This window comes from Sciurus carolinensis, chromosome 18, assembly GCF_902686445.1.
Source record: "Sciurus carolinensis chromosome 18, mSciCar1.2, whole genome shotgun sequence".
NCBI classification, from domain to species: domain Eukaryota; kingdom Metazoa; phylum Chordata; class Mammalia; order Rodentia; family Sciuridae; genus Sciurus; species Sciurus carolinensis.
The window spans coordinates 24,451,930-24,477,894 of NC_062230.1; the positions used below are offsets into that span (position 1 = coordinate 24,451,930).

The window sequence follows — 25,965 nt, forward strand, 5'->3', positions numbered from 1 at the left end:
GCAGGCCGAGCGGTGGCTTTAATTGGCCAGAATTGAGGGCGCGCTGAGCCCGCGTGGGCCAGCTGATCGCGCTCTGAGGGCATCCCGGCTCCCCGTTCCTTCCCGGGCTGCCTCCTGGACCTAGGTCCAACTGGGTGCCCGCGTCCGCAGGGCCCGGGCTGACGGCTGCTCTTTTCGTTCGGCCTCCAGCCCGATGGAAGAGCCTCCCGGGAAGCCCCTCAGCTGTGCGGAGAAGGAAAAGGTGCCACGGGTGTGGGGAGGGCTGGCACCGGACTCTGACCCGCTGCCTGGGACGCTGGGCCTGGTCAGGTTTCCTCGGCGGTCCGAGGCAGCTGTCTCCTCGATCTGCTGTTAGGGCTGCGGGGCCACCGGAAGTCAACGAGTAGACGACTAGCGCGGTGCTCGCGTGGTGGCGTTTAAAAGGCAAATTTTCATTACAGTAGCAATGCATAAATACAAAGTGCAAAGCTTCATAAAGCTGGAGCCCTCCTTGACGTCCTCCCCCCCACTGAATCTTGACTTCTTCCACCCTACGCCTGTCGCCCCAAGTAGATCTCTCTTTTTTTAAGTTAGAGACAGACACAATACCTTTATCTTATTCATTTATTTATATGTGGTGCTGAGAATCGAACCCAGTGCCTCACATGTGCCAGGCAGGCGCACTACCACTGAGCCACAACTCCAGCCCCCAAGTAACTCTTTTTAAAGTCTGATTCTTCCAGATCTTTGCGTGTGTGGTGGTGGAAGGGTTAGTTATCTCTGACCATCAAAAAGTAATGCATATTTATTGAGGAGGAGAATGTTCAAAAGGGTATGATCTAAATGGTTTCCAAGTTCCGTTTTTGTCCATTTTTAACATCCACGTGAGTACACGTATACCTACAATATATTTTTTTAAAGTTCTGTAAGGATTGTGTAATTTGGAAGTACCCTCGTTTCTTTAAATATTATTCTACAGATAGTTTGTTTCCAGGTTGTTGCATTGCTGTTTACTTGATTGCATCTTGTGCTTACTGTGCTAAACTGTACTAAACTAATTAACTCATCAGTCTTCTTAGCCTAGCTTCACTTCTTGTGGAGGTGAAAAGATAATTTACAAGTAAACGAGATAACTCCCAGAAATTGATAAGGTTGGTGTGAAGCAGGCTAGCAGAGAGTTAAATGCATAAACTAGAGCCCTGCTACTTGCATTTAAATGGTGCCATTTATAAACTACATGCTCTTGGAAGAATGAGTGCCTCAAAACTTCCTAGAAAGCAGAAAAAGACATGTGGCTTTGCTGCTTAGAGAATCTTTTGAACCATGAAACTAGAGAGACAGAGAATTCAGACTTTCAGAGAATGATAATTTGACTCAGCCCAATTCATTGATTTTTTTATTTAATAGATCTCTGTTGAATACCTACTGCGTGCTCCTCTGGGAATTCAGCAGTGAAAGCTCCTGTTTCACTGGCGATCTGTGCACTCCCAAATAACCCATCCCACTATGGAGCGTTCACATTTGTGGTTCCTGCTGCCTGGAATATCTGTCCCCCTGATTTTCCCAAAGTTAACTTCTTCCATCATGGCAAGTCAAGTCGCTCAAATGGTGGTCCTCAGTAATGCCTCCCTAACCACACAAACTGAAGTAGACGACTCAGTAAGCTAGACACTCTTATCACCTAGTTTATCTGGGTGTTTATTACCGTGTGAAATCTTATCTGTTTTCTTGTTTATCATCTGTATCTTCACTGTGTAAATTGCATTGCCCACTCTATCTCTAGCACTTGGAACAAAAACCGGGTATCCATTATATTCCAGGTGCTAGAGATAGAGATACCTGGACCTTTAACAGACAAGAGATTGATTTGTTGAATGATGTAGGGTGACAATTCCTGCCACCTTCAAGGATCTCACAGGGATGGGGAAAAAAATCAGAAGTAAACAGACAACATAGTGTGGTACAGTAAATACTGTGATAAGGGAAACCCAGAGAGGAATGGAGTGCCTAATCTGGATTTGGAGAAGAACCTAAAGTCTAACCCAGGAAAGTAAAACTCCAAGCTGTGGCTTAAGGAATCAGGATAATTGGCAAAGGGGAGAAATGCTGTAGGTGAGAGAACAGTTTATTCAAAGGTCCTGAGGGTAAAGAGCTTGGTGCTTTTTGAGACCTGAAAGTAGATTTGTGTGGGCCAGATCCACTCCCTCCACTGGGTGTTGCTGAGAAACCCCACTGAGTACCACAGACTCACGTCTGATAGGCTCTTGTCTCTTCCCTATGACTCCACCTTTCCACCGCTTAGCATTGTTGGTGTTTTTCTTCTTCCAGTTGAAGGAAAAATTAGCATTCTTGAAAAGGGAGTACAGCAAGACACTGGCCCGCCTTCAGGTAGGTGAATTGTATTCTCTCAAATTGAGGTTAGTACAAACTATATAAAAACTGTTCTTAACAGTAATAAGGCTTTAAAGAAAAGGTATTTCCTGGGCTGCTTTTGTTTTCTCCAGCGTGCCCAAAGAGCTGAGAAGGTTAAGAATTCTGTTAAGAAAACGGTAGAACAGGATCGCTCGCTCCAGCAGGAAATCTCATCACAGCTAAACCACTCAGGTAAATCTAGCCTATTTATTTATACTTGTTTTATTATTTTCCAGGAACATTTAGCTGTCCTTTTTTCAGATCCAGCAGATAAGCAATAAATTTTTACCATAAAATTCAAGCAAAAAACTACTTTTGAGTTAAATTGTTTATTTAGTTTTCTTTTTCTCCTCAGCATTTAAAAACTGTATTTCATATTTAAGTATTAGAAAGATGATTTTTTTTATTTAATTTTTTTTTTATTTGGCTAGGATTAAACCCAGAGGCTCCTTACATTTGCTAGGCAAGGTGGAGTGTATTTCAGTGGTAGCGTGCCTTTTAAGTGTACAAATATTGATTTTTTTTGCACATCCACAGTACTGTGGAAACTGTAATCACTAAGTCAAGGACATTTTCCACCCCCAAAAGAAACCCTGTACCCATTAACAGTCCTCCCTACCCCTTCTTAGTCCTGACCCTGGGAGTTACTAATCTACTTCTGTCTCTGAATTCCATATAAATGGAATTTTATAATATGTGGGGTTTTATATCTGGCTTCTTTTACTTAATGTTTTTGTTGTTCATCCTTCTATATATGCATTCATCCTTGCTTCTATCAATACTTCATTCCTTTTAATAGCTGATTAATATTCCATTGAATATGTATGTGCCACAATTTGTTTATCCATTCATCAGTTGGTGAATATTTGAGTTGTTACCACTTTTTGAGTATTATGAATAATTCTGCAGTGAATATCCATGTGTAAGTTTCTGTATATGTTTTAATTATGGTAACTGGTGATGTTGGGTATATACTTCTTAGTGATTAATGTTAAACATCTTTTCATGTGCTTATAGCAATATGTATGTCTTCTTTGGAAACACGTCTATTTGAGTTCTTTGTTCATTTTTTAATTAGGTTATCTAATTTATGGTGCTGAGGATTAAACTTGGGGTCTTATGCATGTCAGGTAATTGTTCTACCAACTGAGCTACATCACTAGCCCTTGGTTGTCTTTGTATTGTTAAGTTGTAAGGGTTCTACCTAAATTCCTATCAGATATGATTTATTAGAATTTTCTCCCATCCGTGAGCAAAAAATTAAACATATAGTTGTTCATTCAGTTGCTCTTTTTTCTTCTCAGGTTTTCGAAATTATATTACTTAAAATAATATGTACATAGAGGAAAAAATCTAGATTAGAAATAGTATAAAAAACAGTGATCATTTCTGATATCAAATTCAAGTAATTTTGAATCATAAAATTAGGGCCTTTTGAGATGAGAAAGTGATGTTAAAATTACTTCAGAAAAAGAAAAGAAGAGGAGGCCAGGTCTAGTGACACACACCTGTAATTACAGCTACTTGGGCAGTTGAGGCTGGTGGATCACAAGTTTGAGGTTAGCCTGGACAATTTAGTGAGACTTGGTCTCAAAAGAAAAATGGGCCAGGCTGGGCGTGGTGGTCCACCCCTATAATCCCAAGAGCTCTGGAGGTGGAGGCAAAAGGATCAAGAGTTCAAAGCCAGGGCTGGGGAGATAGCTCAGCTGGTAGAGTGCTTGCCTTGCAAGCACAAGGCCCTGAGTTCGATCCCCAGTACCGCAAAAAAAAAAAAAAAAAAAAAAGAGTTCAAAGCCAGCCTCAGCAGAAGTGAGATGCTAAGCAACTCAGTGAGACCTTATCTCTAAATAAAATACAAAACAGGACTAGGGATGTGACTCTGTGGTCGAGTGCCCCTGAGTTCAGTCCTCGGTATCTTAAAAAAAAAGAAGAAGAAGAAGCTGGGAATATAACTTAGTGATAAAGCGCTTGCCTAGCATGTGTAAGGCCCATGTTTCAATCCCTAGTACTCAGAATGAATAAACAGGTACATACATACAGAAAATTAGGTGAGGGACTGGGGGCATTGCTAGGTGGTACATACATGAGGCCCTGGATTCAGTCCCCAGCACCAAAATAAATTAATAAATTTTTTTATTAATAAATTAATTAATATTTTAAATTAAGAGAAAAGATAATTGTGATAAAGACAGATCTTTTCGTTTTAAAAAGCACTTTTCCAGTGTAATTATATTTGTTTACATTTATTTAAAATCTGTACTTAGAATTTTAAAAACTTGAATCCTGCCTAAATGAAATGCCATTGATTTTTTTTCCTAAATAAATGTTCAGTAGTGTGTGTATATGTATAATTTATGTATATGTGTAAAATTTTTATTTTTATTTATTCATTTCCTTGTGCTGGGAAATGAACCCGGGATCTCATGCATACTAGGCAAGCACTCTACCACTGTAACCCTATAAGATTTTTAAATAAAAATGGAGGGGTTGTTTCACTTTAAAAGGAAAATAATATTTACATATGTATTTTTCCCCTTAGAACCTAAAAATGAAGGATCTCCTTGTAACAAGTTACAAATCAATGCCAGTCTTGTTGGGAAAACTGGAGAAAAGACATCTGTGGCACTTGATGCTGGGCCTGAGTCCTTTCACCCTGAAGATGGCCCAGAAAAAGGATTACATATTTCAGGAACAGATGACTTCCAAGAACATTTTCCCTACAGGGTGAATGGCCCTGATAGTGAGAAAAGGCAGAATAAGCTGCCAGGGAGAAGAAAAAAGCAGCCAAAGAGAACATATATCTCACAGGAAAGAGAATGTTTCTTTGACACTGATTCACTCTCTGGAAAAAGACTGAAGAAACAGGAAGCAATCAAGAGCAAAAATTCTAGGTCACCAGTAACTGAAGTACCTCCCCTTTCAAGTTGTAAGACTGAAATTCCAGATTTCCCAGCACCAGTTACAGAAACCGATGGAGAGAATGTATTAATTCCCTCAACTGCCAAACCACAAAGAGTTGATGATACACCATTTAAAGGAAATAGTTTCTCCAGTGATACTGCAGATCCTTTGCATACTATATCAGATAAGAGTAATCATGAGCACCTTGAACACATGCCTCCGGAGGGTAACTGTGAACTCGTTACTCAGGGGTTTAGAAACATTAGTCTTACTTCACCAATAAACCTGGAGGTCCAAGGCCAAAAGATGACTGTCTCTGCAGATAGCACAGTAGTACATAAAACTACAGGCACCACTGGCCAACTGCCTAGAAGTCCTACCTTAGAGGCAGATAATTCATGTTCTGTAAACAAACTCCCTTACAATAACGTATCCACAAAGATAAACCAAAACTTAAAAGAACAAAATCACACCAAAAAATCTTTAAAATCTCCCAGTAATGCTTTTACTGGTAGAAATGAAAATCTTCAGGAAAATGAGGTTCTAAGTCAATCTAGCCTGGAAGCAGTCACTTCTGTTTCTACAGAAAATCAAATACATTCTTGCACAATGCTTGAAGGCCTTCTGTTTCCCGCAGAATACTATGTTAGAACAACGCGTCGCATGTCCAATTGCCAGAGGAAAGTAGCCCTGGAAGCCGTAATTCAAAATCATTTGGGTGGCAGGAAGAAAGGGTTTAAAAATAAAAATAAGGAAGCAACTAAAAATTTAAACCTTTCCACTGAAAATAGTGACCAGAGTGGAACTGAGATTTTGAACACAGGCACAGGACAAGCAATCACAAGAAGTCCTACTCAGGAGCTTCTCTCTTCAGCTGACATCAGCTCTCCCCCTGGGTCCACCAAAGACAAAGACTGTTCTAGGAGGGCTCTTGTGCAGCCAGCTGGCAGAAGACACAGAGGAAAAAGAAAATCAGCCTGCACCCCAGCACTAGGTCATTGTGAACTGCTTTTGCCAACTTTCAGCATGTTGGGTGTTAACAGATCCAAGGAAGAAGTCACCTTGGACAGGCGGCAGAATGAAAAAGCCATTATTCATGGTAAGAAGAGAGTTAAAGGTACATTAGGTGATGTTTGAGGATGATGATGATGGCTAATAATTACTGGCACTTTCTAAATGCTGTACAGTTGCTCATTGAATCATCACAGCCTCGCTTCCTAAGGTAGAATCTATTTGTATTTTAATTTTCAGTTAAGGAAAGTAAGGCACAGGAAACTAAAACAACTTTAATTAATTAAATTAATTAATAATAATATAATTATAATAAAAAGTTTGGTAAGCACCCAATTTATTTTCCTTTTCAGTGTTGACTTTTTCAATTATATCTGTGAACTCTATCTAGTACCATACTGCCGAGTTTCAATCTTGGCACTGTTATTTCAATTAAATTAAATTAATTCAAGTTGTTTTAGTCTCCCTGTGCCTTATTTTCCTTAACAAACACCCTGTAAGACCAAGTTTTAGGGCTGGGGTTGTGGCTCAGTGGTAGAGAAATCGCCTGGCATGCGTAAGGGACTGAGTTCAATCCTCAGCACCACATAAATATAAAATAAAGGTATTGTGTCTATCTACAGCTAAAAAAATATATTTAAAAAAAGGCCAGGTTTTACTGTTTTCACCTTACGTACTCAGCTGTCCTGCAAAAGCAGCCATGTACAGTATGTAATGGAACTGTGTTCCTATAAAACTTCTTGTACAAAAGTAGGCAGCAGGCTGCTCTGTACCTTTGAACATAGACTTTGGTCTGTGAGCTGTAATTCATTAAATTAATTTAAAAATACTTATCATGACTTTTTTCCTTATCTTCAAAGTCGACAGGAATGCAAAGAAATCAAAAAGTATGGACTCCAGTAATCTAGAAATGTTCTTATGTTTTGAAATGATCCACTGGAATTTTAGTAACCTACAGCTACATTTAAAAAGTTTTTCTGAAGGTGACATTAACATAACATAAAATTAACTTTTAAATTAAGCGAACCATTCTGTGGCATTTAATACATTAACAGTGCTACCGGTTCTAAAATATTTTCATCTCTTCAAAGGAAACCCCATACTTATTAAGCATTCGCTTTCTGTCACCTTTCCCCCTACTCTACCCTAAGCAGTCACCGATCTGTCATCTCTGTGGGCTTAATTGCTGAGGATATTTCATTTAAATACAATTACGTACTGTGTTACCCTTGGGTCTGACTGCCTTCACTTAAAATGTTTTCAGAGTACATAGACAATGTAACATGTATCAGTCAATACTTTATTCTGTTTTTTTAGAACTGAATATTACATTATATGTATATATCAGCTTGTTTACCGGTTCATCAGTTATATGCAGCTACATTTTTGAATAGTATATGACTCCAGACACCATAAGAGCAATAATTTTTTTTAATGGTACTGGGGATTTAATCCAGGAACACTTTGCCACTGAGCTACATCCCCAGCCCTTTTTTTTTCATTTTGAGATGGGTCTCACTAAATTGCTTAGGGCCTCACTCAGTTGCTGGGGCCAGCCTCAGATTTGTGATCATCTTGCCTCAGCCTCCCAGGCTGCTGGGAAATAAATTTTTGCTTGATAGGGAAACTAAGTTAACTTTTGTGAAGAGTTAGTTTTTTATGTTCTGTTCTCTAATAGCCTACTGGAATCAGGCTTAGCAATGGGAAGGATTCTTAGAGATTTTTAGCCCAATTCCCTTATGGGGGAGAGTGAAAGAAGAAGGAAAAGTGAAACAAATTGACTTGCCCACATCTACACAGGAAGTCAGTGGTGAGCTAGGCCTTGACGTCACTCTTCCATCTCCCAGTTAACTCTGTCAGAACCACACTGTTCTGGATCCTGCAAAAGGATAGCTGCTATTTAACCACCCACCTCTTCTTTTGGCAATGGTGCGGGGAGGGTACAAGGTTTGAACCCAGGACCTCGTCCATGCTAGGCAAGTGGTCTTTCACAAAACTAACTCCCTAACCCTTTTTTTAAAAAAATTGTGAGACAGTCTCACTATATTGCTCAGATTGGCCTCGAACTTGATATCCATCTGCTGCAGCCTTCAGAGCAGCTGGGAATAAAGGTGTGTGACACCGCTCATGGCCCTATAATTATATTTTAAGCCCTTCACTCAGGTTGGCTGGAAGTAATATACATTTTCTACTATTTAGTGTTTAGAAACTCACCTGAGGGGCTGCAGTTGTGTCTCAGTGGTAGAGCGCTTGCCTAGCATGTGTGAGACACTGGGTTCAATCCTCAGCACCACATAAAAATAAATAAATGTGTCCATCTACAACTAAATTAATTTTTTAAAAAAGAAACTCACTGTTAGATATTAACATCTCTTGTTCAGTTTTGTTACTATTGTTGGCTTATTTTTCTATTTTAGGGAAGGAAGTTCGTTGTCAAAAAGAGGACTCCCTCTCTTCTAGTAATAATGCTTATTTAGCTTTGGAGGATGATTTCAGTGCTCCATTTCATAAAAATGAAATGCTAAGTTTAAAGCAACTGTTGTCTTTTCTCAATATCCCAGACTTTCAGTTACCTGATGAAGACTTTGGGTCCCTTATGCTTGAAAAACTGAAGTCCTGCTCGGAAAAACTGATTGAGCCTCTGGAATCAAAAATGTACAGAGAGAGGCATCTTAAAGAGGAAAATTATGTTGTTTTGGAGGAACTGAGTCCTAAACAAATAGATGCAGTAATGGAGGACTCAGAAGAGGACCTTATTGCTATACCAGGAAAAGCACATCCTCAGATACCAAATCTCAAAAGCCAGCCTACCAACAAGGGCCTTTCTTCTTCCATGATACTCTTTACTCCTTTAACTACTGCTGCCTCTGGCACTGACAACACACCTACTGTAGACCTGTATTCATCCGCTCTCCCCATGTTAGGCGCTACTCCAGCTCTTGGCTCCCAGGCATGCTGCGAAAAAGCATCTGCCAAAGTTATTGGACAAACTTGCTCTACATCCCAACTTTCTCACTCGGAAGACACAGTCAGCCTGACCAGTGACAATAAGCAGTGCAACAGTTCCACCAGCCCACCCAAACTGGGAACCAGCCTACGTGTGTCAGGTAGGCAGGAAAAGCCAGCCTATGACCGTGACTCTGGCCTCCAAGCAACACCTCTACCCACTGAGTCATTGACTTTCAGAGAAAATCAGCTCTGTGGAAATATGGGCCTGGAGTTGCATAAACATTCCACTGAACAGGTACAACTGTTTCCTTTGTGAATTTTCTCTGAAAGAAAAATATCTTTGGGAATACAGATGGGATGACTTCCTCACCATTGCTCTTGATGTCTAAGAATGTTTCAGCATGTTTCTTTAACATGATTTCATTGTGAACATTCCTCTCATTCTGGAGAAATTAAGGCAAATTTAAAAAAGATTTTTTTAAACATAGGCGATCCTGTTCTTTTGTCATCAATGAAACAGTTGCATTTGGAGCTTTGCAGTTATTATCAGAGAAAATTATGTATGAGGTAGATATTTTGATGAGTGAGTGGCGCTGGCTGACTTTATACATGGGTACATTATTAGTGTGACTTTTGTTTCCACAGACTAAAGTAGCAGATCTTCCCACCTGTGACAGCTTAAACACAGGCAGCCTACAATTGGTTTCAAAGTTAAAGGTCAGAAGAATATTCTGTTATTATGTGCCTTGTATCGTACATATGAAAAATCTGATAAGCTGATAAGAAAATTGAAAAAAAATTGCTCATATAGCATCTTGTTCTTATTAAGTACAGTGGTAAGCAGATTTGGAAAAATGATTTGAATTCTTTTTTTTATAATATTTTACCTGTATTTATATTTTGAACTCTCCCCCTGAAGTTTATATGTCAAGCTATTGCCAAGAGCAATTTAAGCAAAGTAATTTAACTTCGGGACTAAATTTAAGTCAGGCATTTTGATGGAGAGAAAGAGAGAGGAGTTGTTCATGCCTCTCCTACTCAAATGGTATGCTTCTAAGATAATCACTTTGGTGATTTATAAGAAAATGTGTAGCAGTTCCAGAGTTTGATATAGTGAATGGTTTGTCTTTGTTGCATGATGACTGAAAATGTCTCCAAACATTAATTGCTAATGGCATTAGAGATGGATTGGAATGCAGAATCTCTCCCAATTAAGAACCACTGATATAGAGGAAAGAACAAGTCTACATAAAGTGCTTCTGCCAGTTGCTGACCATGTGACTTTAGGAAAATTCCATAACCTCTCAGGCCCAGATTCCTTTACCATGGAAGATACTGTACCTGTGTTCTGCTTCAAAGCCATTGAGCCAATTTTTTTTTTTTGGTTATTGTAAACAAATGGGATACATGTTGTTTCTCTGTACATGGATTCCATTGAGCCAATTTTAATGACTTCATTTCTTAAAGAATTAATCATTTTATTTATATTTCCAAATTTATATGTCTAATTTATTATCCTCATTTTTTTTTGTCAGTGTATATGTGATTTAGCCTCCTTCTCCATCCCATATTTCTAAAAAAGTATTTTTTCTTACATCAGATTCAAGAGATTTGACCTTTCTGTTGGTCTTCCAAAAAAAAATAATAATAATAATTTGGCGTTGTATTGATTATTAATTGAGGTTTTTTAGCATTTCCCACTTAGTTTATTTCAGTTTTATCCTTAATAGTGCCTTCCTTCTGTTTTTAATTGTTATTTTATTCTTTTATTTTTTTGCTAACTCCTTAAACTGCATTTCTAAATTATTTTCATCTTTCTGTTTTCTGATAAATCTGTTTACAGTTGTGAATTTTTCTTGGAAATACCTCTGGATTTGTTCCAGGGGTTTCAATACACAGTGTTCTCTTGATCATAATTAGAGGTAGCATATTATATGTGGTTTCAATGTTACTCCTCTTCAACCCATGAGCAGCTCACCAGAATGTTTAATTTCCAAATGGATAAGTTCTTATGAACTGTCTTTTTGTGTTTTAGTGAGATTTATCCCATCCTGGAGTTACACATTTTTAAATCTATCATGATGTATATGTATATAAGCAATTTTTTTAGTTAAATAAGATCCACAATTTTTTCTTTTGGTATGCATAAAACTTTTTACCACCTGGTACTTCATCTAATCCTAGTAATTCATCAGTTTTTATATTTATTCTTTTCATAAAACAGATTGCAAGTATCCCTTTAACATAACTGTTGTTACCATTCTGGGTCAGAATCCTTCCAGTTCCTGTTCCGTGGATGTGAGTGCCATGTGGTGGGAACGAGCTGGTTTTAAGGAGCCTTGTATCATAACTGCTTGTGAATATGTAGTTTCTCTTTGGAAACCTCTGGATACCTGGCAGTGGGAAAAAATTTACACCTGGCATTTCATAGAGGTAAGTCAGAATCTTAGAACTGATGGGGCTGGAACTCAGTGATGGCCCATCATCACGGCCCTGGGCTTGAACCCCAGCACCTCAAAACAAAAAGAATCTTAGATATCTGTGCAGTCGTTTGTGTGATAATATAGTGGACAGCTTAGCGAAATTGGGATCTCTGGCTAGGCATGACAGAACAGAGAGATGTTGGTTTATTTTCCAACATTTTATTATGAACATTTTCAAACATTCAGAAAAGTGCTACAGTGAGCACCCACCCATATTCTCACCATCTCGACTCCGCCATTAACATTGTGCTTTATTACCTGTTTATCTAAAAGTGAATTTTTACACTAGACCTGTTGGAGGAGCTTGGAATTCCTTGTCTGTTCTGACTTTGAAACTTGCTTATACCCATATTCCCTGCCTTTCACCAAAACATTTTTTCTGCTTTCTTTACTGTATGTGGTCTTTGTCCACCTTCATACAGAGCTTCATGGTTGTAATCCTAGTGTGCTTTAAATGTTTTAATCTGTCTTTTCTCCTTTACCATGTTAAGTAAGCATTTTTCCTTGTTGCTACATGTTCTTCATACTGGTTTGTACTTCATTCTTGTTTCCACTGTACTCACAGCTTCTAGCATTGTGCTGTGCATAGAGATGCTCAATAAATATTTGTTCAATGAGTAAACATAATTTTTGTTTAGTTTTTATTTGCTTTGGGCTGGGGCTTGAACCCAGGACCTGGTGTATGCTAAGCACGTGCTCTACCACTGAGCTACACCCCCTGCCCCTAAACGTAATTTTCTTTTCTTTTTTAAGAGATGATCTCTTAGGGGCTGGGGAGATAGCTCAGTCGGTAGAGTGCTTGCGTTGCGAGCACAAGTCCCTGGGTTCGATCCCCAGCACCGCCAAAAAAAAAAAAAAAAAAAGAGGTAGTTTCACTATGTTACCCAGGCTGGCCCTGAACTCCTGGGCTCAAGTGATCCTCCTGCCTCAGCCTCCTGAATAGCTAAGATAAACATATAGTTCTAAATGTGGCATAATCTCTTTATTCACTTGGTGAATTTACTTAATTATTCCCATTATCAGATGTATAAATTGAATTAAATAAATGCTAACTTGGTGGGTACAGTGGTGTGCACCTGCAGTCTCGGCTACTGGGGAGGCTAGGACAGGAGAATCACTTGAGCTCAAAAGATCAAGTCCAGCCTGAGCAACATATAAATGCCTATGTCAAAAAAAAAAAAAAAGAAAGAAGAAATTTTTTCCCTGAGGCAATGCTAACTAAACATGCAAATAGTGTCTGTAGGTTTACATCTTACAAAAAGAGGGTATTTTCTGAACCTTCTCACTTTTGTTCACATGTTGGAAACAGTCCGGGTACAGTAAGAATACAAAAGAATGTGATAAATTTTAGAACATTTAGATTAAAGTGAAACAACCAAATATAATTTGGTGGTGCTTTGTTTTATTTAGGTTCCTGTATTACAAATAGTTCCAGTGCCCGATGTTTGTAATCTCGTGTGTGTAGCTTTGGGCAGTTTGGAGATCAGAGAAATCAGGTAATTCCCAAGGTGATTTTTTTTTTTCTTTTTTTCCCTTTATCTTTGTCTCTATCATCTTGTTTTGAGTGATGGTTATCACCTAGGCTTAGGGTTTTTTTGGTTGGTTGGTTTGGTTTTTTGAAATGGGGATCTTACTGTATAGCCCAGGCTGGCCTTGAACTTGGGATCCTCCTGCCTCAACCTCCTGGAATTACAGGCATGTGCCACTGCACCCAGCTCTAGGCTTGAGTCTTGAAATAATTTGTTTTTAGATTTAAAAAGAGATTTGTTTAAAAAAACAAAAATTAACAAATGGCATCCCTGATTGAAGTTTTCATTTGAAATTTGCACTTAGCCCTTTAATATTAAGGACTTACTCCTACCGGGTATGGTGGCACACACTTGTAATCCCAGTGGCTTGGGAGGCGGAAGCAGGAGGATTCCAAGTTCAAAGCCATCCTCAGCAACTTAGCAAGTGCCTAAGCAACTTACCAAGACCTATTTCAGAAAATAAAAAGGACTGGGGATGTGGCTTGGTGATTAAGCACCCCTGGGTTTAATCCCCAGAACCAAAAAATAGGGCTTATACTCCTGACTTCTCCCCATTTTTCATCAGGGCATTACTTTGTTCCTCTGATGATGAAAGTGAAAAGCAAGTACTACTGAAGTCTGGAAATATAAAAGCTGTGCTTGGCCTGACGAAGAGGAGACTAGTTAGTAGCAGCGGGACCCTTTGTGATCAGCAAGTAGAACTCCTGACTTTTGCAGAGGACGGAGGGTAAGCAAAGCATTGGTTGATTTTGACTGTTAAAGAAGCGATTTCTCACTGGTTTCAGAGAAAATAGATGACCAGGATCTTGTTTTTCTGTACTGTAAGTGGGAGATAGCAGGTACTGCCTCAGTACCAGCTTACAACCTAGAAGCAAGCTAGAGAAGCGGAGGCCAGACAGGACAGGAAAGAAGTCAGCAGAGTGGGGAGGATCAGTGAATATGGTCTGTTCTTTCTTCAAACTTCTTTGAAATCTCTGTGTTCCCCTTACGTGGTAGAAGTACCTCGACCAGGTGTGGTGGTGCACACCAGTAATCCCAGCAGCTCCGGAGGCTGAGGCAGGAGGATCTCAAGTTCAAAGCCAGCCTCAGCAATTTAGCAAGGCCCTGATCAACTCAGTGAGACCCTGTCTCTAAATAAAATACAAAAAGGGCTGGGGATGTGGCTCAGTGGTAGGTACGTGCCCAGCATGTGTGAGGCCCTGGGTTCCATGCCCAAAATCCAGGACTCGAAGTCCTGGACCCAGTCGTCACTCCACACGCTTGGTGTCCATTGCTCCAGTGACCTTCCAGATGCTGACTTGACTACTTGCAAACATACATTTTCAGTCTTGTGCTCTTTATTACACTCTGTAGTGGCTACAAAGATATTCATTATGTTAATATCTGTGCATTGTTTAATTTTTAAATTTTTTGTTCTAATTAGTTGTGCATGACAATGCATTTATACATTTTGATAGATCATACATAAATGGAGTGTAATCTCATTTTTCTGATTGTACATATTGTAGAATCACATCAGTTATGCAGTCATACATGTACATGAGGTAATGTCTGTTTCACTCTACTCTCCTTCCTTCCCCCGTGCCCCCTCCCCTCCCTTCACTCCCCTCTACCTAATCTAAAGTAACTCTTCTATTCTTCCCTATTCCCCTTTCCCCTGCCCTTGTTGTGAATTAGCATTCACATATCAGAGAAAATATTTGGTCTTTGGTTTTTTTGGTTTGGCTTATTTTACTTATTAGCATGATATTCTCTAATTCCATCCATTTACCAATAAATGCCAGAATTTCATTCTTCTCTAAAGCTGAGTAATATTCCATTGTATATCCATATACCATATTTTCTTTATCCATTTATCTGTTGAAGGGCACTAGGTTGGCTCCACAGTTTAGCTGTTGTGAGTTGATCTGCTATAAATATTGATGTGTCTATGTCACTGTAGTATGTTGATTTTAAGTCCTTTGTGTTTTAACATCTTGTGGACACCTCAAATTCAACCTGTAGGAAACTGAACTCAGAACATCTTCTCTGTCATATCCTTATTACACTTTTTCTTTTCTTTTTGTTGCTGGAGATTGACCCTGCGCCTTATACATGCTAAGTATGTACTCCACCACTGAGCTTTACCCCCCCTCTGCTGGTTACACTTTATTTTTATTTGTCTTTCCTAATAACAAAGGGCAAGAACCTTGTTTGTCTTATTTATTCATGACCTGTTGCAGTAATCTAGGCAAGAGACAAACAATTAGCTGGCACAGTGACCTGTGCCTTTAATCCCAGTGACTTAGGAGACTAAGGCAAGAAGATTGCAAGTTCAAGGCCAACCTCAGCAACATAGTAAGACCCTGTCTCAAACTAAAGAATAAAACGGTCTAGGGATGTAGCTCAGTGGTAGAGCACTCCTGGGTTCAGTCCCCAGTACTGAAAAATAAAACAAAGCAAAAAAAAAGAAATAAGTGTTTGCTTAAGTTAGGAAAGTGTTAGTAGAGATGGGAGGAAGCAGACCTAATCATTTGTGAGACATGAGACAAGGAAATCACTAAGACTTGGTGAGTGACTAGATTGAAAGGAAGGAGACAAGAATAATGTGCAGGTTTCAGGGACGGTCATCTGGGTAGATGGTTGTGCAGTTGTTGAGATAGAAAAGCAAAAGAAATGAGATTTAACAAGGAAATTTGAGCTTAATATTGGATGTGACGAAACTGAGGTGCTTGCAACAGGTCCAAGTAACTCATAGGAAAGAAATAAGCATTCATTGTAGAAAGTTTAGAATACACTGTTTTCTGCTTAAAATAATTTTTTTGTGGTATTACTATGTGTATTTCAATAATGTGTGAAGGACTTCTAGAAACTGCTTTGGTGTACACTACTGATTTTTTTTTTTTTTTTTTTTTTTTTTTTTTTTTTGCGGTGCTGGGGATCGAACCCAGGGCCTCGTGTTTGCAAGGCAAACACTCTACCAACTGAGCTATCTCCCCAGCCCCACTACTGATTTTTAATACTGTTTTAAATGCAGAAACAAAGAAAAACAGTTTTTGATGCCCCCTGAAGAGACGATACTTACTTTTGGTGAGGTCCAAGGGATGCAGGATGCTCTGCTTGGCACTACTACCATGAACAACATTGTTATCTGGTAAGCTTTCGCTTCAGGGCCTCGGTGTCCTTATCGTCAGGTGAGGGTGATGCCTCTGATTTTATGGGATTGTGAAAATTAGGTAAGAGAGACAGACATGGTTGTTGGTGGTCGTTGGTGGTTTTTTTTTTTTTTAAACTGTCAGCTGTGATGTGCTTATCTTACCAAGAAAGTCACCATTTAGACATGGTGGAAAAAAGATCAGTCTGAGTAGATTACTTTAAAATAAATGGAATTTAATTGTAAAAATGTATAGTTGTTTCTGCTTCTGCTTAATGGTTAAGTGACTTCTGTGAAATGAACTTTCCTACCTCAAATAACTACAAACTGGAAAAAATATAAAAACAACCATCTGAAGACACAAGAGAGCAAGAAAAAGAAGAAAAATAATGGAATTTCCCCACTGAGAAGGAGTAAGTGGCACAGAAGAAGTTTCTCATTCTTAAATCATTAAGCCAGGGGCAGTTCCTGGTCTGATACTGGTGACTAAAAGCCTAATAGTAAACCTTTTGTCCTGCCAGCTTAAAGAACCAAAGGACAGAGTTCAGGGTGACCACAGCAGCTAGAAAGTGAGGGAGAAAAGTCCTAAACAGAAGAGAGCCACAGAGGGAAGCTTCATTCTGCATATAATTACCACCTGCATATCTGACTGATCCTGTAAACATTGTCCAGGGCAGGCTATCAACAACCTAAGTGAGGCCAAAAGAACTGACCTGGATTTCAGCATTTGGAGTTAGAATTCAGCCAGGTTACTTGTTTACTAGAACAAACAAGACAATGTTCTTCAGAGGAACCTAACAGAATCCAGAGTTTTTACAATATATTGTATCAAGATATAATCCAAAATTACTAGATACAAAACACATATAACATATTTGGTTATATACAGGAGCCAAATTAACAAATTTAGTATAGGGGAGAGTCCCTAGCCACCTAGCTACTTCTGAGTACAGGAAAAAACCATATCCAGCTAGAGGCACTTACAAGTTTTAATTTGTTAGGAAAATGGATTGACTCCCCCAACACACACTCAGTAGCCTGTCTGTTAACTGTTTCCTTGGAACTAAAATGGGTCTTAATAAGAGGAAGTTATTAGTGTCACTGCTCCATACCTGTTATGTACCCTCTGACCCTAGCCCTCTGGAAACAAACTAGAAAAGCATGGCCACTGAGAAAATTTGTCTCCTGTCCCCTAGAGAATTTCTGAAATGGGCCTTCATCGTTCTAGTCTTCCAGGAGACACCATCGTCCTGAACAGCAGGGTCCACTCCTGACGCATTCCCAGGGTTTCTGTGCAGTCTTATTTGAAGACAATGTTCTTTCCATAGGTTGTTTTTCTATTCTTTCTCCTGGTCTATAGTCCAGACCTTAATTATTTGACTCTAAGATCACTAATATAATGTAGTAATTGGTCTCCTTACCATCAGTCATATTCAACAACCAGATCATTTTCTTTCTTTTTTTCTGGGGTGCTTGGGATTGAACCCAGGGGCTTGTGCATGCTAGGCCAGCGCTCCACCACTGAGCTACATTAACAGTCTTTCACGTTCCACTCCCCATTGCTCTACTACAAAAGTGTCTTCTCCAGCTATACTGTACTCCTTAGCTTTTCTTTGTTCCTGCCCTTTTTCTAGTAGTAGATCTTTGGAATTGGGGATGTAATAGATTAATAGATCACAATGGTTGGGGGTGGGAGGGATCTCTTTACTTGGATTCCCTTGCAGGATATCCTTTTTTGGGAAGCGGGGGTACCAGGGATTTAATTTAGGGGCACTCAACCACTGAGCCACATCCCCAGCCCAGCCCTATTTTGTAGTTTGTTTATAGACAGGGTCTCACTGAGTTGCTTAGTGCCTCGCCATTGCTGAGGCTGGCTCTGAACTCCCCAGCTGCTTGGATTATAGGCGTGTGCCACTGCTTGGTGAAATTCCAGGCAAAGGAGAAGCAAATAATGGAGTGCAGCCCTGGATGCATGAGGATCATAAATGCCTGGAAAGGAACTCAGACTTCATCTTGCAGCTCACGAGGAGCCAACTGAAAGTTTTTCATCACTGGAATAGCATGACACTGTAATTACCAGTCACAAATTCTCAACAAAGCCAGGAACTGCTCTCTTTGTCCTACTTCTTACATTCACCCTCTTCCATGCTTTCTTTTTCCATTTTCTAACTCCCAGTCTTCTCTTTGCTCTCCATTAACTTGGTCTAGCTCTAGTGTAAACATATAATGGAGGTAGAACTCTAGATCTGTTTTAGGTATAGTCTCACCCAATCAAGTTTGGTTTCCTGGTCATTGTACCCCATGGAAAATTTAGTCATAGCAAAATCATAATGGTAGTACTGTCCCATGTGCCTAACTTCAATACCAAGTAAAATGAGGTAATGGTAAACTTTTCTCATGGAATTTGAGGATTTAGCTCTAGTGGCATAGCAGAATTTATTTATTGGTAAAATTAACTTGTAGTTCTACTTTTATCTAAATCTGTGAATAAACAAAAATAAAGTGCTGTGTCCTTTAGTTTTTCCCTTGGCCACCTCCTAAAAGATGCTGTGATAAATAAAAGAATATTATGTGAAAACCGGTTTGCTGGAAGAATGTAACCAGCTTATTTATTTTTGGTGTCTAAGGAATTTAAAAACTGGTCAACTCCTGAAAAAGATGCACATTGATGATTCTTATCAAGCTTCAGTCTGTCACAAAGCCTATTCTGAAATGGTAAGTAATGATCTGGGACCACTTGGTGTTTACCTACATGTTATTGTTGGTTTCACCCTCCCTGTTGACAGTTTTGTCAAAAATGGATAGCAGTGTTTGTTTTTTCTTGATGTTTATGGAGGAAAATAAGTGTTGGTTCCAGGTAGTTGCTTATTGAATTTTCTGGCTGTTAGGCAAACATTTATTCCCAGGTCTGAATTTGTAGACTAAAAATTATGCCCGTTATCAGATATGACTCCAAACCACGTTGCCATAAATGATGTACAATACAAATGAATACTCTTAGGATGATTAAATTGTCTCAGACATGTTTTTCTCTTGGGCTTAAGTGTTCTCATATGGAAACAAACAGTTACTTACCCATCGTTAATAGACTTGGCTTATAGTCTAGTTTTGACATCCAAACAGGTTGAAGGTAGTTGTCCCAAATGAGTAATGACCACATAAGTATCCACTATTGAAGCCACAAGCAGAGGTGCTGGCTACAGACTCAGCACTTGTGCAGATACTGACTTGCTTGCTATTAGTGGTACCTCTGAGCATCAGCACTCAGAGACTCTGAACATGAAAGATGTGTGTTCTTGGAAAATCTGTCACATAATCTTGAACCTAACATTTGAAGCAGGATGGTTGGATTTGTCTCTAGGATTTATGTACTGTGCATTTAAATAATCTTATATCTTTTTTACAACATTAATATTTTCTTGATATTAAAACGTGTAACACAAATATATTAGATAGACCTGATATGGTGGCACATATTTATATTCCCAGCTATTCAGGAAATTAAGGCAGGGGCATTGCAAATTCAAGGCCACCTGGACAACTGGAGAGACGCTGTTTAAAAATAAAAAGGTCGGGGGTGGGGAGATAGCTCAGTCGATAGAGTGCTTGCCTTGCAAGCACAAGGCCCTGGGTTCGATCCCCAGCACTGCAAAAAATAAAAAATAAAAAATAAATAAAAAGGTCTGGGAATGTAGCTCAGTGGTAGAGTGCCCTGGGTTCATTTTCTGGTACTGCCACAAAAAAAAAAAAAAGTTAGACACTAACAGTTCCCATTTATGAATGTACGTACGTATGTATGCCTGTATGCATGTATGCATGTATGTGATAGGCTGGAAAGTGAACCCAAGCCTCACATGTAGGCCAGTGCTGTATCACTGACCCACATCCCCAGACAGTAGCGCTGGGATTGGCAGACTTTTTCCACTATGGACCACATAGCAAATATTTTTACCTTCCCTGAAAATAGTGTCTCTGTTGAATTATTCCTCTGCTATTATGTCATAAAATCAACTGTAGACATATATGAATGGATGTGACTGTTCTAATAAAACTTGTGAACAATGAAATTTGAATTTCATAGAATTTTCATATGTCACAAAATATCATTCATTTTCTGATTTTTTTTCAAACTGAAAAATATTCTTAGCTCATGGACCATGCAGAAGTAAGTGTTGGGTCAGAATTGGCCTATGGGCCATAGTTTGTCAACTCTTTGTTAAGTGTGCGGCACTAACTTTTTAAGATTCTGGAGTTTTCTAAATATAAAGGTGATTCATTTTTATTTAAAAATTCAATCATTCTAGAAATGTATTAAGTAGGAAGTGAATAATTATAAAATGACCTTACAGTTTAACTTTCTGGGTTTTGTTTTTTAATTTTTAGTTGTAGATAAACACCTTTGTTTTTTATTTATTTATTATATGGTACTGAGGATTGAACCCAGTGCCTCACAAGTGCTAGGCAAGCACTCTACCACTGAGCCACAACCCCAGCCCCTTAACTTCCCGTCTTACTCCCAAAGAGAACTTTCAGTGTGTAACATGTCTGTGTTTGTACATACATAGTTATATGTATATATACACTCACTAATATTATTATTAGAAGCTGTAATTTTAAAACTGAGTGAGATTTTCCCACAGAAACAGCCATAGGTGACAGTATCTTTTTTTTTTTTTCCTTCACATACTCTTGGTAGAGAGTAACCATGTCTGAGTTTTAAATAGGTTATTACAGTCTGGGCTGAGAATCTAGTCTCCACTTTCGAAGTTGTTTTTATGGAAAAATGGGTTTTGAATTTCCAAAACCAACTTACAAATGAGTATTTCTAATTCGAGGACTCCCTGTGCGTGTTTATATGTCCTCTTTCCCCATACAACATTTCCCCAAATGGACGGCATGAGATGTTGTAACGTGGAGGAAACTGACAGGTCAGTTAGGTTCATGCTTGGCCAGACTGGCTGAAGAACACCTCGAGCCCTGTGCTCAAGAAGCCGGAAGTCCAGCCTGGTGGTAATGTCAGCATTTCCTGTCAGGAGAAAAAAATTAAGCCAGAAGTTCAGTCCTGGGTATTTAGGAGCCTGTTGATCATTCCTATTATTCTTTGGTTTTTGTCTCTGTCAGATTGCTCTTAATGGTATATTTGGTTATTAATTTTTCTCTTAAATTAGGGGCTCCTGTTTGTTGTTCTGAGTCATCCTTGCGCCAAAGAGAGGGAGGCATTGGGCAGCCCTGCGTTTCAGCTGATTGTGATTAACCCTAAGACGGCCTTGAATATGGGAGTGATGCTGTACTGCCTCCCACAGGGGCAGGCTGGAAGGCAAGTGCGCGTGACTGCTGACCGCTGGGTGAGACACTGCAAATACAAAAACGAGATGCTTTGTGTCACTTTGAATGGAAAACATGAAATACTATAGGCCATAATAATAAGGTTCAAAAGTAGGATGAAGTTTAGCTGATTTGAGTCAGATCCCAGATTCCCTATATCCTGATCCCCATCAGGATGGGCTTAGGTTGTTTTGTTTTAAATGTGTCTTCAAGCCCAGTTTTTTTCCTGTAAGGAAAAGGTTTTAAATACACAGAGTATTGAATATTCTCTATGGAACCCTTACCGTGTATGTTCTTTCCATAAGACCTAATTAAGAAACTTTTAAATACACTTTAGGAAGACATCTTTACTTTAAAATCTGACCGAGCCTCCATTATGCAGGCAGTTGTTGTTTAGCTGTTGATAAATATTTACCTGTGTATCTATTGACTGACACCAGTGACACATTTATTGGCATCCCAAGGGTGTACTGAGCTGATAGACTTTAGAAGTAGTGGATGTTGGTAGGTCAACGAAGCAACATTTGAACGTGTAAGTCCTACAGTCTACCTTTACCAACCAGAGAAGTTAGCAATAAGGATTGAGAATACACATAGCCAGTCCAGATCTGAGTCTAGCTTTAATAACTCATAAGGATGAGGAACCTGGATGGTTTTAATGCATGTTTCTTTGGATCTTGTGCAAAACCTGCTTGTTCCAAAAGATATTCTCAGTCCATGCACACCTGGCCAGCTGGGGCACTTCTGCAAATGTTTTTAATGAGAATACCAGAACTGAGCTAGGTATATTGGCTTACAGTTGTAATCCCAGCAACTCGGAAGACTGAGGCAAGAGGATTGCAAATTTGAGGCCAGTCTTGGCAACTTAGCAAGACCGTGTCACAAAGTAAATTAAAAGGGACTGGGAATGTAGCTCAGTGGTACCCCACCCCCAAACATCATCAGAACTATTATCTGCAATTTGTGTTTACACATAGAGCTCGCTTTTTTGGATATGAAGAAAAAAACTGTAGTAATTGGTGTAGAAACTGAGGATGATGATAACTTCTTGGTCAAGCATTTCCTTTGTCACTTTTTTTCGGGGGGAGGCAGGTACCAGGGATGAACCCAGGAGTACCGAGCCATGTCCCCAGGCTTTTTAATTTAATTTAATTTAATTTTTTGAGACAGGGTCTTGCCAAGTTGCTGAGGCTGGCCTTGATCTTGCAATCCTCCTGCCTCGGCCTCCAGCGTAACTGGCATTACAGGCATGCACCACTGCACCCAGCTCCTGTTCCTTTTAAACCCATTTGTTCAGCAAACTTTGAAAGCCTGTTTGGTGCCAATCCTGTAGGAAGTATCTCTGTTTGGGCTGCTATAACAAAAATACGGTAAACTAGGTAGCTTATAAATAATAGAATCTCATTTTTCATAGTTCTGGAGGCTAGAAAGTCCAAGAGCAAGGCACTGGCAGATTCCGTCTGGTGAGGGTCCATTTCCTTATTCAGAGATGACACTTCTTCACTGTCTTGGTGTAGTAGAAGATGAGCCAGCCTTTTCTGAGACCTCTTTTATGAGGGCACTCTCCTGTTCATGAGCGCTCTGCCCTCATGACCTAATCACCTTCTAAGTCCTCACCTCTGGGTACCATGATTAAATTTCAACAGATCAGTTTTGGAGGAGTCACAAACATTTAGACAATAGCAAAGCACCTTTATTTCCAATCTCATGGAAGTTAGAAATAAAAACTAGAGACTGCTGCTAAGTGCATCGGAGGCCACACCTGAGGCTTGCGTTGTTTAGGAGCAAAAAGACGGAGGGCACCTTCAGTGGCAGCGCAGGCCTGAGGACCTCCTGCGGGTGTACGGAGCTGGGTGGCAGCTGGGGGATAAAAATGCCATTCCTGTGTTCAGAGAACATTCACTGAGGGCTGCCTAGGCAACAGGCTCTGCAAAGTGGTCACCTGCACTGAGCGGGGATAGAGATAGGAGCTCAGTTCTTACTGAGCACTTCTGTGTGCCATGGATTGTATGGATAAGCTCTGTATGTGACCTGTTCCGTTCAACTTCACAACAGTCTTAGGTGCCCTTATTATCCTTATTTTGCTGATGAAATTAACCCAAGCCCAGGATCACATAACTCATGTATTCTAGAACTTAGAATCCAGACCCAGGTAGCTGACTGGTAAAAGGTGACCAGATTTCTGCTTCATGATGCTTGTGGTTTTGTGGGGGAGATACCCACCGAGTGTGAAAGCAGGATCATCTCACCCGGTGCCAAAGTCTATGAAGATAAAACCCGAGAATGTAACAGAAGGGGCAGGGTGCACACGTGCTCTTCTAGGTGACTGACTGGGTTATGGCGGTGACTGCCTGATGTAGGAATCCAGCTTGCTAGGATCTGGGATTGAGCCTGCCCAGGTGAGAGAATAGTAAGAGCAAAGCCACTGAGGGACACTGGGTTTGGCTAGTGCGGGGACTGGGAGGACGGCCTCTGTGGGCTGGTGTGCAAGTGGTAAGGACACCTCAGAGGACAGGCAGGGGCCGTGGTGCCACACAGGAGCCAGTGGTCCTCGGGTGTGGAGGCGTTCACAGTAACAGGGAGTTTGTTTGGGTTGATGCTTTAGGAACATGGTTTGGGGCCTGTTTTTTAAACAGCTCTTTTGACCTGTGATCTGCATTGTCTCTTCTCTGCTTGGTGTCAGGTTCCTAGAAGGGGACGTGAAAGATCATGTTGCAGCTGCAGTCTTGACTTCCGGAACCATTGCCACTTGGGACTTACTTCTAGGTCACTGCACTGCTCTCCTTCCGCCGACCTCTGACCAAAATTGGTCTTTTGTTAAATGGTCTGGTACCGATTCTCACTTACTGGCTGGACAAAAAGATGGAAATATATTTATATACCGCTACATATAAATTAAGAGGAAAATAACAGTTTTCTGGATATATTTGGCCTCTTACTATTTTTTTCCCCTTTGGAGTATAACTGTAAAAGAGTATCTGAATGATGTTTAAAATAATTACTTGTGTGCATCCAGGGAAACTTATTTTTATTCTGATGGTGGTGGTGCCTACTGATCTTGAATATATTTGTTTATACTTACTTTGCGGGGAAAGGCTTTAGGTCAATTTTTATAATTTCCTGTATTTGCACTTTTGCTTTTAATACATGTACATAAAACTTCAAGTGTCAATAAATATTTATTTTGATAAATTCTGCTTGGCATATTCTATTTTTCTCATTTTATTTAGCTTTTTTTCTAAAACAAGAACTAATTATACAACTAGAATATTTAGTCAATAATACTTGCATAGGAAGTGTAAATTTCATAACTTTAATATGTTAACGTGCAGTATACATTTTATTCTATTTGTATTATTTTATTTTCACATATATAGTAAAATAATACAAACCTATTAAAATATCCTAATTTGGAAATACTTATATTTCATTCCCACATGCACTTTTCTTGTTGGTTTTTTTGGAGTGCTGGGTTCTAACCTGGGGCCTCAGGCAGGCCAGGCAAGTGCTCTACCACTGAACCAAATCCCTGGTTCCTTTGTACCAGTGCCTGTGTTATCTTTAGAGTCTCTCTTTTTTTTTTTTTTTTTTTTTTTGCGGTGCTGGGGATTGAACCCAGGGCCTCGTGCTTGCAAGGCAAGCACTCTACCAACTGAGCTATATCCCCAGCCCTCTAGAGTCTCTTTTGAGCCAATTACATAACTTTCCTAAGTTCGTCACCTTCATCTTTACCTAAGCGATTTGAGAGACAGAAATTTTTAAAGCACTAATCTGTTAGTATCATTGGAAGTTTTATCTCCAACTACTTGTAGTTATTTGCCTGATATTCTTAGAGTACACTTTTAAAGACATTTTTTATATCGTAGTGATTTTTTTCTTATTGCATTATCACCCTTTGATTCATTTATATAAAAAACAACATTCCTGGGGCTGGGGAGATAGCTCAGTTGGTAGAGTGCTTGCCTTGCATGCACAAGGCCCTGGGTTCAATCCCCAGCACCGCAAAAAAAAAAAAAAAAAAAAAGTTCCTGTGCACATTCTGTATTCACTAGGTCTAAACTCAAATGAGACAGTTCATTCACTAGTAGATCATAGATAATGATTTCATTCACTCAAGAACCCTTGAGAAACATATTTTAAATATTTCTTTAGTTGTTGATGGACCTTTATTTTATTTATTTATCTACTTATATGCGGTGCTCAGGACTGAACCCACAGCCTCACACATGCCAGGCAAGTGCTC

The 25,965-nt window shown here is 39.5% G+C and overlaps 1 protein-coding gene across 5 annotated transcripts; it reads left to right on the top strand.

The window, feature by feature from the left end:
* Positions 1-42: 42 nt before the first annotated feature.
* Palb2 (partner and localizer of BRCA2) lies at positions 43-24,909 on the top strand. Of its 5 annotated transcripts, none has more exons than XM_047534046.1 (13): positions 43-241; positions 2,308-2,367; positions 2,484-2,583; positions 4,931-6,391; positions 8,721-9,547; positions 9,898-9,969; positions 11,524-11,685; positions 13,146-13,231; positions 13,830-13,991; positions 16,281-16,397; positions 19,025-19,112; positions 21,566-21,742; positions 24,406-24,909. In XM_047534046.1, the coding sequence occupies exons 1-13, from the start codon at positions 194-196 to the stop codon at positions 24,520-24,522; spliced, it is 3,477 nt and encodes a 1,158-aa protein (XP_047390002.1). In that variant the 5' UTR covers positions 43-193; the 3' UTR covers positions 24,523-24,909. The 5 variants fall into 5 exon arrangements, with proteins under 5 accessions (XP_047390002.1, XP_047390001.1, XP_047390004.1 ...); XM_047534045.1 differs by having other exon boundaries at positions 21,566-21,714; XM_047534049.1 differs by having other exon boundaries at positions 44-241; positions 8,865-9,547; positions 21,566-21,714.
* Positions 24,910-25,965: the final 1,056 nt, after the last annotated feature.

What these genes read in the sequence shown, in the direction of transcription:
- Palb2 (XM_047534045.1), top strand. Translation starts at nt 194, where the DNA reads ATGGAAGAGCCTCCCGGGAAGCCCCTCAGCTGTGCGGAGAAGGAAAAG. An exon ending in ATAAACATTCCACTGAACAG is followed by an intron (nt 9,548 to 9,897) that starts GTACAACTGTTT and finishes TTGTTTCCACAG; the next exon opens with ACTAAAGTAGCAGATCTTCC. An exon ending in AATTGGTTTCAAAGTTAAAG is followed by an intron (nt 9,970 to 11,523) that starts GTCAGAAGAATA and finishes ATTCTGGGTCAG; the next exon opens with AATCCTTCCAGTTCCTGTTC.